Source organism: Talpa occidentalis, unplaced genomic scaffold, assembly GCF_014898055.3.
Source record: "Talpa occidentalis isolate TD23 unplaced genomic scaffold, MPIMG_talOcc4v2.1 talOcc4.12, whole genome shotgun sequence".
NCBI lineage: Eukaryota > Metazoa > Chordata > Mammalia > Eulipotyphla > Talpidae > Talpa > Talpa occidentalis.
The window spans coordinates 27,365,890-27,382,860 of record NW_023601212.1 but is presented as its reverse complement, the minus strand read 5'-3'; the positions used below and the strand labels follow the sequence as shown (position 1 = coordinate 27,382,860).

General features: G+C 34.0%; 1 protein-coding gene across 7 annotated transcripts in view; it reads left to right on the top strand.

Moving 5' to 3' along the window:
• The window catches only part of ARHGAP32 (Rho GTPase activating protein 32), a 197,208-nt gene that overhangs the window by 85,435 nt on the left and 94,802 nt on the right, over nucleotides 1-16,971 (top strand). For 4 of the 7 annotated variants that reach the window (XM_037505620.2, XM_037505619.2, XM_054693201.1 and 1 more), the window contains exons 2-4: nucleotides 158-266; nucleotides 6,758-6,849; nucleotides 7,788-7,872. In XM_037505620.2, coding sequence (XP_037361517.2) covers nucleotides 162-266; nucleotides 6,758-6,849; nucleotides 7,788-7,872 — 282 coding nt within the window. In that variant the 5' untranslated portion in view covers nucleotides 158-161. Of the gene's footprint in view, nucleotides 1-157; nucleotides 267-2,244; nucleotides 2,345-4,398; nucleotides 4,493-6,757; nucleotides 6,850-7,376; nucleotides 7,419-7,787; nucleotides 7,873-16,971 lie in introns of those variants that run through there. The other 3 variants (XM_054693203.1, XM_037505623.2, XM_054693202.1) reach the window with 3 other exon arrangements.

The window sequence follows — 16,971 nt, the reverse complement described above, 5'->3', positions numbered from 1 at the left end:
AACCAGAGTAGAAATGGAGGATCAATACTAGCCATGAAAACTCTTTTAAATACATTTCAAACGTGATGTAATTTTTTGCTCCTTAAATTGTAGTCATTGAAAAACTTTCATAGAAATGGAAATTCTTATCACAGTCTCTCATGTTTTTGTTCTCTAGGAAGATGAAGTCCTCGGTACATTCTGAAGAGGATGATTTTGTTCCAGAACTACATAGAAACGTACATCCTAGAGAGCGGCCTGATTGGGAAGAAACACTTAGTGCAATGGTAAATCAGTTTTTGTATATGTATATAACTGTATTTTACTTACTTTAGTGAGGGAACCGAGGATACATTGTTCACAGAAAAAATATTTTTGTTGCTTTGCTCATTTGTTCAGGAAATCTCTATTGAGAAAATATTCTAGCCAGGTACTGTTTTATACTCTGGGACAGAGCCCTGAACAAATCACAAATTTCTTGTTTTCTTGGAACTTATCTTTTAATGGGGTAGGAGGAGAAGAAAATTAATTTATAATATGGTAAGAGGTGGTAAATGCTATTGTAGAAAATTAATGCAGAATAATAGAATTACAGAGTGATAGGACAGAGTAAAAGCATCGTTACTAGTTACATAGGGTGGACACAGATGGCCTTTGGGAGAAGGTAAGTTTTGAGCAGATGCCTGAAGAATATGAGGAGCAAGTAGTTTCTCTGGGGACACATCATTCTAGTCCATGAAAAACAATTTAAAGACTGTTGCATAGGACAAAAAAATAGGCTGGAAGAAACGCAAATTGAACAAGATGGAATTGAAGTCAGAGAAGTTGTTTGAGTGAGTGAAGAGCTGGTTATGTAGTTTCTTGTAGTTCATTTTAAGGATTTTGTTCTTTTTGCCAAGATGGAAAATCATTGGATGATTGACATGTTCTGACTTAAAACTTTAAAGGAAGTCTTTGTCAGTAGGATCAAGGGGCAGGCAAAAGAGAATATACCTCCTTTTTTCCAGTTAGAAGACTATTTTATAATTGGTGAACAGTGATGATAGCTTGAACCAGGATGGTGATAGATATTATTAAAAAGGTTGGATTATGCATATAGTTTTATAGAGAAAGCCAACTGTATTTTCCTAATGATAAAAACTGTGAGATGTGGGGGATGACTTAAGGGTTTTTTGCATAATCAACTTGAAGAATGGCATTTATATTCACGAGGTACTGGAAAAGTACTTTTTTTGTTGGGAATAGGTGGAAAATCAACACTATGGTTTCCACATAAGTTTGAGATAGCTATGTAATCTATTACTTTTTTATAATTCAGATCTATTAATAAAAGCAATGACATTTCTTTTGTGGAGGATAACATTTTAATTATGGTTCAAAACTAGTGTTATAAAAACTGAGTAAATGTTCATTGGTCAATGTTGATTTCTAATGAGATTTTTCATATTTCATTTTGAAAATGCTTTTTCACTCACTTAAATACTACTAAACACATGAGCATGTGATTTTAATTGACCGTATTCATTGCTTAGAAGACATTTATAGAAATCTTTTAGATTCTTTTCTTCATATTTGCCTTTTAGCATAACATTACATTGCAAAGTTCCAACTGATTGTGTGAAAGTTCCTCTATTGCAAAGTTAAATGGATTTTTAGTATGAAGATTTAATGTGGCACTTGGATTATGGTCTGAAAAACCCTGCTTGAACCTCTGTAGTTTGAGCTTGAAAAATATATTCACCACAAATTTATGTGATAATACAGTTCTCCCTTCTTATTTTAATGTTTGATAGTTTGGAAACTATGCATATAACAACTTGTGATTCTAACAGTATTATCACAATGTAAGTTTCCTCATACAAGCTATTTTTATTTTTCAGCTTGTACTTTTAGGTTAAATTCATTAAGAAATATCAAACCAGCAAAAGCTAATTACCAAATGCATAGAATTACAATAATAGAAGTTGAAACTTTATGAAACTTTTTCTGATTCACTTTTTTTTAAAAATGGATCATATCTTAGTAGATTCCACTTCAGGATGTACTTAATTAATGTTTACTGAATTTATTTAAGAATAGTCTTCAAATGCAGTTTCCCCATGCGGACTGTACATAGGGGATACTCTTTCAGCCAGTATATATTCAGCATTGATTCCTCAACAGCAGTTGAACAAGTTTGGTTACATTCGTTGACTCATCAAGATTAAGGAAAACCACTTGAAATAATTTGTCTTGTATTTAATTCACTGTTTATTTTGCTTCCAGTGTCCTCGTTTCTTCAAGTAACTCTTCTCATCAAAAGGCTAATTATTGGCTTAACCAGTTTTTTTTTTCTCTCCTGTACACATTTCTCTGACTGTTATAGGTAAACATAATTTAATTTTTCTCAACATTGGTAAATGTCTTTCCTTCCTTGGCTAACAAATGAACTAAAATGTACTTTGCTTGCAATCTTGTTGGGTTTTTTTTTTTCCCCTTAATTTTTGTGAACAAATTCCATGTGATGAATACTCTATTTTAAATTTTCAAATTTTTCAGTGTGTTGCTTTCCTTACTTTAGAATATTGTGATGAGCGCATAGTTTGGTAATGATGTATATTCTGTTCTTTTAGTAAAATTCACTGCATAATGAACACAATGTTTTGCCATCTAATTAAAAACAAACATACCTTTCCCTTTGTCTTAAAGGGATGATATCCAAAGCCTACTTATCTCTTCTTTTCTTGATTTTTACGTAATGTGTATGAATTGGTAATTTAAAAAGTGTGATATGGCAATAGATGTAGAACTTGAAATGCTGTTGAGTTATATAACTCAGTAATGCTGTTTATGATGTACTTAGCAGCATTGTGAATTGATGACTGTACCACATAGTTTTACTTATGTAGCAGCTGCAAAGCTCTGCCATTGTAAAGCCATGGAAATTACGTGAGTATAACTGTGTTACAATAAAAATTTATTTATGGCCACAGATATTTGAATTTCATATCATTTTTACACTTTTTTTGGAAACTTATTGAACAAATACGCAAATTTTAAAAATATGAAATTTTATATTAAATATTAAACAAATATAAAAATTGCTTTTAGCTCAGGGCTATATGAAAACGAATATTAAACAAATACAAAAATTACTTTTAGTTCATGGGCTATATGAAAAATTTCTTGACCTTTGCATACTCCTATAATTAAAGCTTAAGAATTAAAATTTTCCTAAACATTTCAGATGGAAAGTGACTTTATTTTAATTCTCATAGTATGTTTTTCATGTTTCTATCATAATCCTAATCTCATCATATTCTCATTGGTTACAAATGTATCTGTCTCTCATACTGTATTGTGAGTTGTTTTAAGAAGGGTAGGGATTATCTTGTATTCATTTTCCTGAAAAATAGAATTTTTAAAAGAAGATGTAATTGTGACTCACACAATTATAAAGTAAACACATGCAAAAAATATTTAGCTTATTAATGAAGGACCCAGTCAAGTGTTATAACTGGTTCAAAGGAGAATTCAAAGCTTCTTACATTTCAGATCAGTCAGATTAAAATGGATGCAAATGGATACAAAGCTATTCAGTTCCTTTGGATACCATTTCCATTTCTATAGATAGGAATTATTTGTGGTCTCAGTTTGCTAAAAGGTAACTTCTACTCTGTGGAGATATAAAATAGCTTAGTCAAAAACAAATCCTACATCCCTTATTGAATCCAGTCATCCCTGAAGGTGCTAGCATTCCATTGGAAACATATTTAGTTATCTTTTTTTGCCCATTTAAAAATCTTCCACAGTTCTCTATAGTTTTTATAGCCTCCAAAAAAAATCTATATTGAATGTATCAAATGATAGAAAGATGTTTTTATTTTGTTATAAAATGTCAAATCCTAGCTTGAACAGAAATGTGCAGAGCTCCCTACCCCAAAACTGCTGCATACACCTTTTTTAAAGTATGCATGGAACATTTCAAGAATAGATCATATGTTAGGACATATGTCAGTTGTCAGTAAAACTACAAGATCAAAATCATGCCAGGTACTCTTTCTGATGGTAACGCCATAAAGCTAGAAATCAGCAGCACTACCAAAAAACCTGGAAAAGTCTTAAACACATGGAGACTAAACAGCTTGCTGCTTGATAACTGTTGGATTTAAGAGTAAATTAAAGCAGAAATCAAGATATATCAGACTAATGAAAATGAGGATGCAAACTTTTAGCATTTATGGGATGCAGCAAGATAGTATTAAAAGGAAAAATAATTGCAATACACTTTTATGGACTGTGAGAAAATACTGGATAAAGCATACATGGTTACAGGCTCATTAGACTATTGGTTTAAAAAATGGTGTTTTCAGATCCTCTAAGGCTTCTTGGACCACTGTTTGGTTCATTGGCCTAACTATTACAATTTTGTCTTTTCAGACAGGGGTTTTCCTGTCAGGCCCCTTTGGATTGCCTGTGGACTTACCTTTGAGTCATGTTTCTATCCACAGACCACTCAGTTGTGGTTGCAGAGGTGTGTGGTTTATGTGTGTCTCCCTCATGTGGATTCTAGGATAGGTGGGTTTTCTCCTTTTCACTTTAGATGTGTGGTAGGGACATGTAGCACACAGAGATTTGTTTTCAAAAGACAGTCTACCAACTAAAGTCATCACCATTTACCGTGGAAAGGACCTCTCTTTCTTATTTTATGTTTTTAAGTCAATTTATGAATAATTTATAGAAGAAAAAGTAAAAATATTATTATAAATTTTAATAAGAATATAGGCACAGACCTCTTTATGTGAAGTAAATTTTGATGCACCAGCATAAAAGATGAAAGAATGTTGTCACACATAATTTTAGCAAAACAAGGTGATTCTGGTTGTTTTTACATAATATTGTATGCCAGAGTACTTTAAGTTGAATGACTTGATGACGAAAAATGCCATATTTTCTTTCTGTTCAATAGAAATATATTGTTCACCCATAATTCTTATTTTATACACTAGTCATTTAGGATATTTTCAGCCTGGTCACAATCAATTTCACAATCAATTTCACCACCATCAGTAGCATCTAGAGTACTGCTTTCTCTTTACATCCATTCTTTGTTATGCTATTCATGGTAAAATATCTTTCTTTGTCAGTTCTCTTTATATATAGAAAATGAAAGATTTGGAATTCTCAAATATAGTCACTGAAAATGAAATGCCAACTACCAATATGGTGTAGTGTCTCCAGGTTTTTCTAGTACATTCTTGAAATGGGATGTAACAATTTGGGCAGTGCAAAAAATAAAGCTGGGTGATGATTTATTTCACATTGCATTAATGTTGTGGGGTCACTGGTTTACAAACTTCACCTTACTGGCCACTTGTTTTTACAAATAAAACGTTGTTGGAACATACCCATTTATGTATGCCACTGCTGTTATGCTATAAATAACCAAGTTGAATGGTGGCAGAGACAGTGTCTAAAACATTTGCCCTCTACCTTTTCAGAAGAGGTTTGTAAACCCCTGTGGTAGGGGATTCACTAATTTTTCTTTCAAAAATCATTAATTTTTATTTTAGTAATTGTGCTGGTATGGTAAAGAATAATGATGAATGCTAATGAAATAATATGTAGTATTATGAAACAGCTACATTTTGAGATAGAGGAAAAAATAAAATTATTATCTTAGATCTATAAAAATGTCCAGTGGATTTATATGGCAATTGTAAAATAGAATAAGTTTCATTTCATACTAAAAAAATAGTGAATTTTTTTTTCTTTGGAAAACTTCTAGAAAGAGATTGATCTTGAAATCAACCTCTTGATTCTAAGAAGAAATCTAGGAAAGATTCATCTTGAAGTCTCTACCCTTATAAACTTGTTTATTAATAATTAACTACTATTATCTATAGCAAGTTTAGCAATGCTAAGGATAGTAACCTCAGTAACAAAAATTGGGTCCAGTGGACCTCTAATGAATACGTATATACCACGGGTTAGTTCTTGTAAATTCATACATGTGCCTCATAGCTTTGGAAAGTCATTGTTTTTAGCTTTGTCCAGACTTTCTTGGCAACTTTTCAATAATAATCATATTAAAAAAGTAAGTTGATGTGTGTCTCTTAATTTCATTGCTTACTTGTATTAATTTCCTATAATGTGTCATGTGACATTGGCCATAATAATTCACTTTAAGTTTTCTGTTACAAATCTTAGAAAATTATAGTATATATTTGTTTAAGATAGATATTTGGATTTGCTATTTTATCTTGAGTATGAAGAACGTTTTGATTTTTCCCAGTTTCTGTTTTTAAATTGATGAAGCTGAATGTCATAAAAGTAAAAAAAAAAATTCACCATTTAAGTTGGCAATATTATATACATGTCATTTTCAAATTTTAGTGTAAAAAATGCATGTTGTAATATTTATATCATAATTATATTCATATTACAATTTTAAACTTTATTATTAATCATTGTAACCAAAGTTATTTCAGCAGCACCCAGGGGAGATTTTAGTTTGTGCCAAGATACATAATATGTGAGCTGACTTTGAAATTTGATTTAAAGCATGAAAAACTTTATTTTTGCAGAAGCTTCCTTATACAGTACAATTTAATACTTAAATTAGGTGATTTTTTCTTATTTATTAGATTCAATATCTTATTTTAAAAAGAAGTAATTGAAACAATATGTGTTCCTATTGGTATAAAGTCAGCAGAACCATTAATTTTAATCTTTTTTTAAAACGTATTCATGCTAAAGGAATATTCATAAATCTTTCATCTTTAATGTTTTTAAAAAGGCAAGAGGAGCAGACGTTCCAGAGATTCCTGGAGACCTTACACTTAAGACATGTGGCAGTACAGCCAGTATGAAGGTTAAGCATGTAAAAAAGTAAGTATAATTTTACAGTAGGTATGAAAACAAATTCCTGTAAATCATCTCCTTGCTCTCTTAAAGCTTTTATTTAGATTCTTTACTAAATAAGCTTGTACTGTCCATGTATTGTTAAGCTTTAATTTATGTCTCAACAATTAGTTAAATAGGTCTGAAGATTATCTGCATGTTTAAAAATATACTGTATTTTTGTTCTTGAAACAACTTAATGTCATGAGTAATTTTGTACTTAGTTAATAGGAGCAATACATGTGCATCTTTCTTGGTACTATTAATACATACTCACTAATTAGAAAAATCCTAAAATGGATTTTGAGAAATCCATTTGAGAAATCCTAAAGTGGAAATCCTAAAATCCTTTGAGAAATCCTAAAATGGATGCTAGTAGTTGATTTATATTTCTGAAGATATCTATTTCAGTTTTAAACAAATAAAGCATCTATTTATCAGGTGTAGAGTTAGATAGTTATGTTTCATTGTAAATAGAGAATAGACAAGGATAAAAATGTTTATTCTGCATCCAGACCCACCAATCCAGGACTGATGGGCTGCGACAACATTCACAGGTAAAAAATCTGGTTTCGTATTTTGTGGTGGGAATGCTGCTTCTCATGAGAAGCTGGCTGTTTACAATCAGATTCCATAACATTCACCAGAAGCACAGTTTTTCTATGGTCACTGACTTGGATCACAATTAGGAGAGTATAGTGATGCTTAAATTTTTTTTTTTTCATTTTGCCTTATGCACCGAATGTACCGTTCATTTGGCTCAGTGTATTTCTGAAAATGGTTGTGTGGGTATATGTGTGCTCATGCGCATGTGCTTCTTAAATAGTTTTGTTTGCATGAGCTCTTTAACCCCAGTATTTCCCCCCTAGGATCAGTAATTTTGGCTATTCCAGTAGCTTGTAGCTCATTTATTTCATTTGCTTCAGGTTACCCTTCACTAAAGGTCACTTTCCGAAGATGGCTGAATGTGCCCATTTCCATTATGAGAATGTTGAGTTTGGCAGCATACAGGTATGTTTGAAATACTTCCTGCGTATTGAATTAAGATATGTCTATGTGTACATATCCAACAGGTGACACTCCAAATCAGTTTTTACTGTTTGTGTCTTATTGGTTGATGTAAAAACTTTCTCACTCTGTAGACTAATACATGATACTTGATGACTCCTAGTTCAAGTGGAAATAGAATCAATGTAAAATCTTAGAATTTTGATCAGATTCCTAGACAGTTTTTTAGAGTGCTTTACAGAGTGAAGTATTGTCACCTGACTTGTGTTGAGTTGTAGTAGTGATGGATGAGTCAGAGTCGAGATGAAGGGAGAAGTGCAAAAGGATTTTTTTCAATATTTTTTTCTTAATATAAAGTATGTCATGTATATCTATGTGTATATATATGTAAAATGTATCCCTGTACACATGTACATTATATACACATGTATACACCCATATACCATTTGAAATTCAGGTTAAAAGCACAGAAATTTCCTCTGTATCCTTCCTGTGTTTCCTTTGTCTTCCCTACCCCAAAAATTACTTATGTCATAATTTCTGTTAATACTCATTATCTTTTTTTTTTTTTAAAGATTTATTTATTTATTTATACAAGCATTGGGTACAGTCAGAAGTGCGGGAGGGTGAGAGAATTCACCAGAGCCAGAGCAGGGAACAGAACAGGCAGACTGACGAAATACATTGCTGAGGGGAGCAGTGGACACCGCAGGAGAGGTCTGCACGCCATGTGGGAACCCTCGCCCGGTGGTCGGGGATCGAACCGGCGCTGCAGAGGCTGCTGGCAGCTTCGCAACCCAGCGCTCAATCGCTGCGCCACCGGGGAGGTCCTCATTATCTTTTTTTATAGCTTTATTATCTGTACGTATCCCTAATCAATATGGTGCTTAGGTTTGCCTGTACTTGAACTTTATGTAATTGAAATCAGTCTAATTCTTTCAGGAAACATTTACTAGGAAAGTACTATGTTCCAAACATTTTTTTAGGTACTTTGACCATTTGCGAACAGTACCACAACTAAAATTAAAGATTAAAGACATGTTCTTAAAGTGCATACAGTATAGTCAGAAAGATGAGAGCTGTGGGAAAAAAATGGATCAGAGGTACAAGGAGAATGTTGAAATACTAAACCAGAGTGGGCTTCTTTCTTCTTTCATTTAACATTGTGAAAGTTATCCCTGTAGACCCATGTAGCTACTTTTTATTCAGTTTGTTCATTGCTGTATATAAATCCATAGTCACAGTCTGTCCATTTGTTACAATGCATATGTCACAATCTAGCCATTATTTTTTTATGTAAGAAAGGGAAATTCAATTTAAAGGAAAAATAAACCAAAGTGTCTGAAAAAACGATTGGAGCGGATTAACTCCTTAAAAAACTGTTCTCTGTCTTGGTGACCACATTTATTGGTCACCAAAGAGACAGTTGTATAAAGTCTGCTATTTTCCATATGGGATAAATTCTTTGTTTTAGCCAACTCTCAGTATAGTATAGTACCATCTCCCTGGACATTGAGCCTTGGGATATTCCATATTGTTGATTTATAGATCTCTTCATAGGTTTCTTCATCAATTTCTATAGTAGTCACAATTTCTTCCACATATCCCTATATCATGTTTCAATGTTGATCCTAAGAATGTCTTTTTAGATGGTCTCATATCTCTTATGGTATTTCCATTTTGTTTATACAATATTTTCTTGACTTTCTCTCTTTTTTTAGTTTTTTAAGACTTCTTTAAAATAGCTGTCAAATTTGAAGTCTTTTCCTAGTAGATCCATCATTGTATCTATTTTAGGAGAGTTTCTATTGATTTATTTTTTCTGTTGAATAGGCTGTTCTTTCCTGTTTCTTTGTATGTATTTTGATTTGGATATTTGAAAACAATAGCTTGGTAATTCTGGAAATTATATTGTCCCCCTTCCCCAGGATTTGCTGTTGTCATTGTTTATTGTTTTCCTTATTGTTGTAGGCTTATTTTATGCCAAAAATCAGCCTGAGGTGTCAACTTAAGTTCTTCTTAGATGTTTTATGGGCCTGTACCTTTCCTTGGGTACATATGGTCAATTTCTAATTTTACTCATATATACACTTGCTTTTTATTTTATTGAGGTAATGTTCACTTACATTATTGTTGGTATTTTGGAAGTACAGTATACTAGTATATAATGTTTGATCGCCAAAGGAGAAAAGAAAAATTAAGAGATAAAGAAGTACTTAAGCAAATTCTCTGGAAGTCACTCTAGTTGTTGAAGAAGTTTGCAGTAAAATGTGTAGGTGTAACACAATGGTCACGGGTCTCTTCATTTTGCACCTCTGAGATCAGAAGCAGGAATTCACTATTAGAAGACAGATCCTTGGTGTTTGGAGGACATGGTCCTTTTTGCCTTGCTGGGCTTCCAAACAAGTTAATCTTTGAATGAATGCACAATTGCTTCACATGCTGAGGGGTTGGGGATAGGTAGCCACTACTGTACTGAGGACGAAAATTGACCAAAATTAAGCAGAATTTATCATGCAAGCCCTTTATTGAAAGTCAACAAGCCTTCAATAGACTGCATGGCTAAAAATAATTTTATCAGGCAGGTTTGATTGGTGCACTTAGTGTCTAGGCGAGACAGTTTCCTAATGCTTCCCATTTTTCCATTGTCTCTCCAGAATCATCCTTCACCCTTCCTTATTTTTACCATAAGATTGGCAGTGTGTTCTGAGAAGAAAATAAATAGGGAAACTTAGTGAAATGTGTCTGGAAGAAGGCATCAATCTTGGCAGCCATGTTATGTCCCATTAGGTTATTTATACTGTCAGTTGACTGACTCAGTTGTTGCCTTTTAGTGTATGTGTCCATTGGAACATTCTGCAGTCACATGTTGGCCTTTTTTCATCCTGATTTTAGAAATTTCTCTCCAACTTTTTTGTGTTCATATTTATAACTCTTTCTGCTCAGATACTGAAACTTTATCATTTCAGTAGGCCATTGAATCCTAAAGGATGTCACTGTTCACTAAATTTTAAAAATCCAGATAAAATTAACTTTAGGACTTTCAGTGATGAAATGAAAAATACTATTCTTAGTCCTTAGTGTTAAAAGTCTGCTTTTCAATTTTATTAAAACTGAAAGATACAGTTGCTCTTTAAAATGATTGGGATCGAAATAATTTGGGCCAGTAATGTCATTGCCATATAACATACAAGGAAATTTTAATAATCTTCCCTTTGATTTCCAGTGCTGTCTTTCCAGCTGGCTTCTCTGCATCTTCACTTGGATGACTAATAAGCATATTAAATTTAGCATGCCTAGCACAGCCTCCTCTTAAACCTGCTCCTCCTGCTGCCTTTTCCATCTTGGTAATAACAACTCTTCATCTTTCCAAGCTTCCAATCATTCCTTGGTCTTTCTGGTGACCAGCCCCCATTCAGGAGTCATCCAGGAGTCTACCCCGAGTCACCTTAGTGTTAAGTAGAAGAAAAGATGCTCCTAGTGTTCTTATCACTCAGGAATTTGCAAGGATTTCAGGAGCTCTGTGCTCAGACTGGGAGTAGAGACCAATATGTATTTTCTCACATACTGTTATCAACATTGTATGTTTTTATATTATTTACCATTTTCCAATTTGATTTACTTTCGTTTATTCTTTGGTATTCCTAAGCTATCATTAACCTTTATGTGTGGGCATACCTTATTTCACTTCTGCAGAATGCAGGGTAATAGCACAGTAGTAAGTGCTCAGTAATACTCTTGAAGGGAAGATATATGATGATCATTATTAGATATGTTGGGGAGTCATTCATTTAACATACACTTACTTATTGTACATTTGTTGTGTTATTCTTTCTCTTGAGATGCTCCTACTTACATGGAAGAGACCAACATCTGAGAGGATAATTATAACATAAATGTTGGAAGCAAGCTATGTCAGCTTGAGGTTCATTTCATGTCTTCATGTATTTGTGCATATAGGTATACTCAACAAATATCAAGAAATTAGCTTTATTTTGAAGCATGAGAAAATGCTATGTATAGGAGGTGATGTTTGCTATTTTAGAGTAGAAGTTCCCTGGGTAGAGATTGGGACATCATGAACAATGGCCAATTGTCACAGGGTTTTTATGCATCACATCATTATATATAGTAAAAAATTAGAAATAAAAATCTTCACAAATAGGGTTGGGTTATGTAAGTTATGGACTCTTCATCCAGGGAAAATTCTGTGAAATCACTGAAAGTGATTTGCTGAGGTGGAAACAATATTTATGTTACATAAATGCTGATAACATGAACTCCAAAAGAGCAAGATACATTTCTGTAAAACAAAAATTTATATGTGATATAAAAATAATTGGAGGAACTTATAGAAATAGATAAAAGTTAGAATTTTAGAAGGAATGAATTGATAATATAGCCAGAAAAATGACTTCCATCTTTAAAGATTAGAGCAAAAGGTGTGATATTTCTTTGATACAAGTTTTGTAAAACAAATTTTCTCCCTAATTTGAAGGACTGAGTAGTTCTTAAATCATGTATTTCACCTTTTAAGAGCAGAGTAGGCACTGAGCATCCTTGAGGCATTCCCTTGTTTCTAATTTAATTTGCATTAGAGAAAATAATTCCCAGGCCTATATATATATATTTTTTTTTTTAAAGATTTATTTTTTATTTATTTATTGATTGATTGATTGATACATGCATATATACAAGCACTGGGTACAGTCAGAAGCGCGGGAGGGTGAGAGAATTCACCAGAGCCAGAGCGGGAAACAGAATAGGCAGACTGATGAAGTACACTGCTGAGGGGAGCAGCGGGCGGCAGGAGAGGTCTGCGCGCCATATGGGACCCTCCTCCGGTGGCCTGGGAGCAGCCGGGGATCGAACCGGCACAGCAGAGGTTGCTGGCAGCTTCGCAACCCAGCGCTCAACCGCTGCGCCACCGGGGAGGCCCCTATATATATTTTTCCTGGTGGATTGGTAATATACACTTTAGATTGCACAGATGTGTTCATCCCTTTTCAGCTCATTTCTAGCAGATTTTAATCAAATTATCTAACTTCCCTGTTCAAATCTCAGTTCACTGCCTTCAGTTGTAACATGTATGTGTTATTGTCATGCTGAGAAGAAATGATAGGGTTGTGGTGTAGAATGGGTGTGGCTAACTGGTAAGATGTTGTCATTTTACTCTTGACTACTATGGAAATAGTCACTTAATCATGGTCTTGTTTTCCTTATCATCCTGTTGAAAAGGATACATACTGTATCATACCCATTCCTGGATACCCGGAATTTGCTAAAGCAGCTAATGTTCCTTCTAGCAAAGACCTTGGATAAACCACGAACTCTGATTTAAATGAGTTGGGGCTATAATGGGTGAAAAGGAAAAAGAAGTATAATAGCACAGAGGCAGGAGAGGCTGTACCATGTCGTGTTCTTACTTTAGTCTACTTTTATAGAGCATGCATAAACTATCTTTAAAAATTAGTATAAGGAATTACTATGGTCATGGCAATATATTGTCAAAACATCTTTATATTCCTGGAAGACATGCTATTGGATTAAATATTTAAAAATAAGTGCCTGTTTTCACTGTACTGAAGTTTTATGATATTTGTGTCTATGTTTACTAGTGATGTTGACCTGCATATTGTACTTCTATACTAGTCTGAGTTTGGGTAACTTCATAGTCTAGTCCCCTTTTTAAATAAATGCCCTGGAATAATTTAATTCGTGGTAACGGGAAGTAGTGTTCTCGCCCTCCCTCACTCCTTGTCACTTTCAACTCTCCCTTCTCATACCATTAATTCTTAAGCATACTTTTTTTTTTCCAATCTACATTTTTTGGTGTTTGTTATTTTGTCATATAGCTTGTGTCTTGAGTTGAAAGTTTAGGTTTTTTTTTCTTGGAAAAAGTAAAAATAATAGTGAATAACAAATTATGCATTTACTCGGTGTTCAAAATGGCTTTGTCATAAGCCAGTCTTGTCAAATTTTAATATTATTCTATATACACATCTTCTCTTTTCATTAGAGAAATAAAATTCTATATAAGTACTGTTGATATTTTATTTATTTGAAGTCACTTTTTAATATGTGGATTTAAGTTGGGATTTTTCCCCCCTGAATATTAGTTTGAACAGACTTCACAGATTTTGATGTATAATTGTTGTATTATGTTTTGTTTAATTTATTTAGAGAAATTGAAATCTAAAAAGGAAAGGGAAAATACAAACGATTGCTCAGGACTGTTAAATCACATGTAGTTTTAAATTATGTAAATTTATTATCTTTATTGCACCTAACCCTATTGTATCATGTCCATTGTCCGAAAACATAGACTTACCTTTCACGAAATACTTTTTTACTAACATGGAAAATATTTCTTGGAACATGCGAAATGTGATCAGTTTATTCTGCTTGAGCCTTTACTTTCTCCCTGCTCTGCCCTCTAGTGTGCAGGGACTCAAAGACGGGTATGTGTGGTTTGCATTTTCTTTATCATCTGGTTATCTGAAGCTGTTGATAAATGTGTTTCTTTCTATCTAATTTCATAGGAAGCATTAAATTAGCCTCAAGTTTTGAACAAAATAAGGCACAGGGAAAGTGTGAATTTAGTTTTTCTATCTTGAGCTTTCTCTGCTAAAGCACCTGTGCAGGAGGCTTGGGCAATGCTCCTTGGGCTTGTATCTTCAGATATGTTCTTGCTTTGATACTGACAAATAGGGAACACAATAGGAAGTTGGGCCTGAGTGTGGAAATGTGGAGGAATAATAATATGAAACGAAAAACCTGAATTTTCATTTTAAATGAAGTAATCAGAATTATTAATAGAAAAATACAGGCTACTATTAGATGTTTTCTGTGAGCCAGACGTTATACTAAACCCTATTGGTATGCTTTCTCTTTTATCCTCCACAATAGTTTCAGATGAGGAAATTGAAATGAAAAGAGTTTAGGAATTTTCCCAAGATCATAGTAAATAAGTAAGTGGTGAGGCCTATGTTTGAATCAAGGCCATAAGCCATTCTGCAGATTCTTTTATAGTACTAGAAAAACAAAAACTGACAACTACTATTTTAACAAGAAGGAATAAACAATAGTTTTGAAAAATCCTACATCTTTCATGTAGTTGAAGGTAAAAAAAATAAGATGCGGGCCTCCCTGGTGGCACAGGCGGTTGAGCGCCACACTGTAAAGCTGTCCGCAGCCTCTGCAGCGCGGGTTCGATCCCGGCCGACCGGCGAGAATCCCATGTGGCACAGCAGACCTCTCCTGTCTCACCTGCTGCTCCCCTCAGCAGTGTTATTTTGTCAGTCTGCCTGTTCTGTTCCCCACTCTGTCTCTGGTGAATCCTTTCACCCTCCTGCACATCTGGACTGTACCCTGGTTCTTGTATAAATAAATAAATCTTTAAAAAATAATAAAAAAAATAAGATGCATAATAATGTCTAATAACCTGTGTGATCTTATATAAACTCTGACTTCTCTGGTCCTTTGTTTCCTCATTTATAAAAGAGGAAGAATTACATCTATTCCAAATATATCACAGAACACTGTGAGAATTAAGTGACTCTGTAATTAACACACATACCCCTCCCCACACCCTTCAATAAATTTTAAAGAACTTTAGAGAAAGGCATATTTTTTTTAAGGGTTTATTTATTTATTTATTTATACAAGCACTGGGTACAGTCAGAAGCGCGGGTGGGTGAGAGAATTCACCAGAGCCAGAGCGGGGAGCAGAGCAGGCAGAAGGACCGAAGTACACTACTGAGGGGAGCAGCGGGCCGCCGAGAGGTGTGCGCGCCATGTGGGACCCTCCTCCGGTGTCCGGAGAGCAGGCGGGGATCGAACTGGTGCTGCAGAGGCTGCGGGCAGCTTTGCAACCCAGCGCTCAACCGCTGCGCCACCGGGGAGGCCCGAAAAGCATATGTTTTAAGGAACTTTGGTATATACAGATCATAAATCTGTAAAATGTGGAAAGTAATACTTATCCTGATGATTCTTGGGTAGTGTTAGGACTGAGGCAGTGGATATAGAAATTTTTTGCAAATAGGAAGCTTTCTAATTATAAGCAGTGTTGTGGCAAAACACACCTCACAAGAGAGACTGTACTGCAGTATTCTTAGTGATCTAGTAATCAATTTATTTAGTTGTAATACTCCTTTTAACATAGAAACTTATCTTCTATAAAGTCATGAAATGGACAAAGCAAGTTAAAATAACAGATGCCTTTCTATAATTAGCATTAATTAAAAAATTTAGCTCCAGTTTAAGATAGATTTAAACCTGTGACTTAGGTTATTGAAATTGTAAAGTATTTAGAAAGTTCAAAGTTTCAAAATAAAGTTAAAGGGAACAAGAGAAAGCACATGATTGCATTTCCCCTTTTTGAATACCAGCACTGAAAATCTTGTGTTCACAGATTGCTAATTGGTAATATCATATTATATATGGATTCTACTCTTCAGTTTCAGTATTTCAAATACCACCAGTATTTCCACATTCAATTAACTATTGACTGTGGTTTCTTTTGGAAGCAGACTGGGTTTTCTTCCTGATTAAGAATTCATCTGATAATGTGCAGGCAAATCACGGATCTGAGGCATGCAGCAGGGGAGGAGGAGGGAGAGGAGTCAAAACAGGGTAGGGAAGAGCACAAACTACTATAGTGATGATTCACGGGTGATGTGGTGGTGGGAGAACTATGGGGACTACACCTGAGGGAAGTAACCAGTTACTGTACAAAAATAAACAATGATGTAAGAAAATAGAAAAAAAAATAAACAAAAATCCCCAAACAAAATAAATAATTTCAAAAATCCTAACTAATGTGACCATCTATTATCTCTCTGATCATTTTGCCCTAATGATGAATAATGTCCCAAGAAATAAGAGAGAGAGAGAGAGATTGAGAAAGAGAGAGAAAAGAGAAATGTGGTGTTTATTTCCTGTTCTTGGCATATATAAAGGAAAAGTACTCCACTGAGGATATGGCCAGTCCAAACAGATTCAAAGTAATAAAAGGTCTCTGGCTGATTATAATTCCTTTGTGAAGAGTTTTACTAGTTTACTAATGATGTTCACCAATGTCAAAGATAATCAACAATTGTC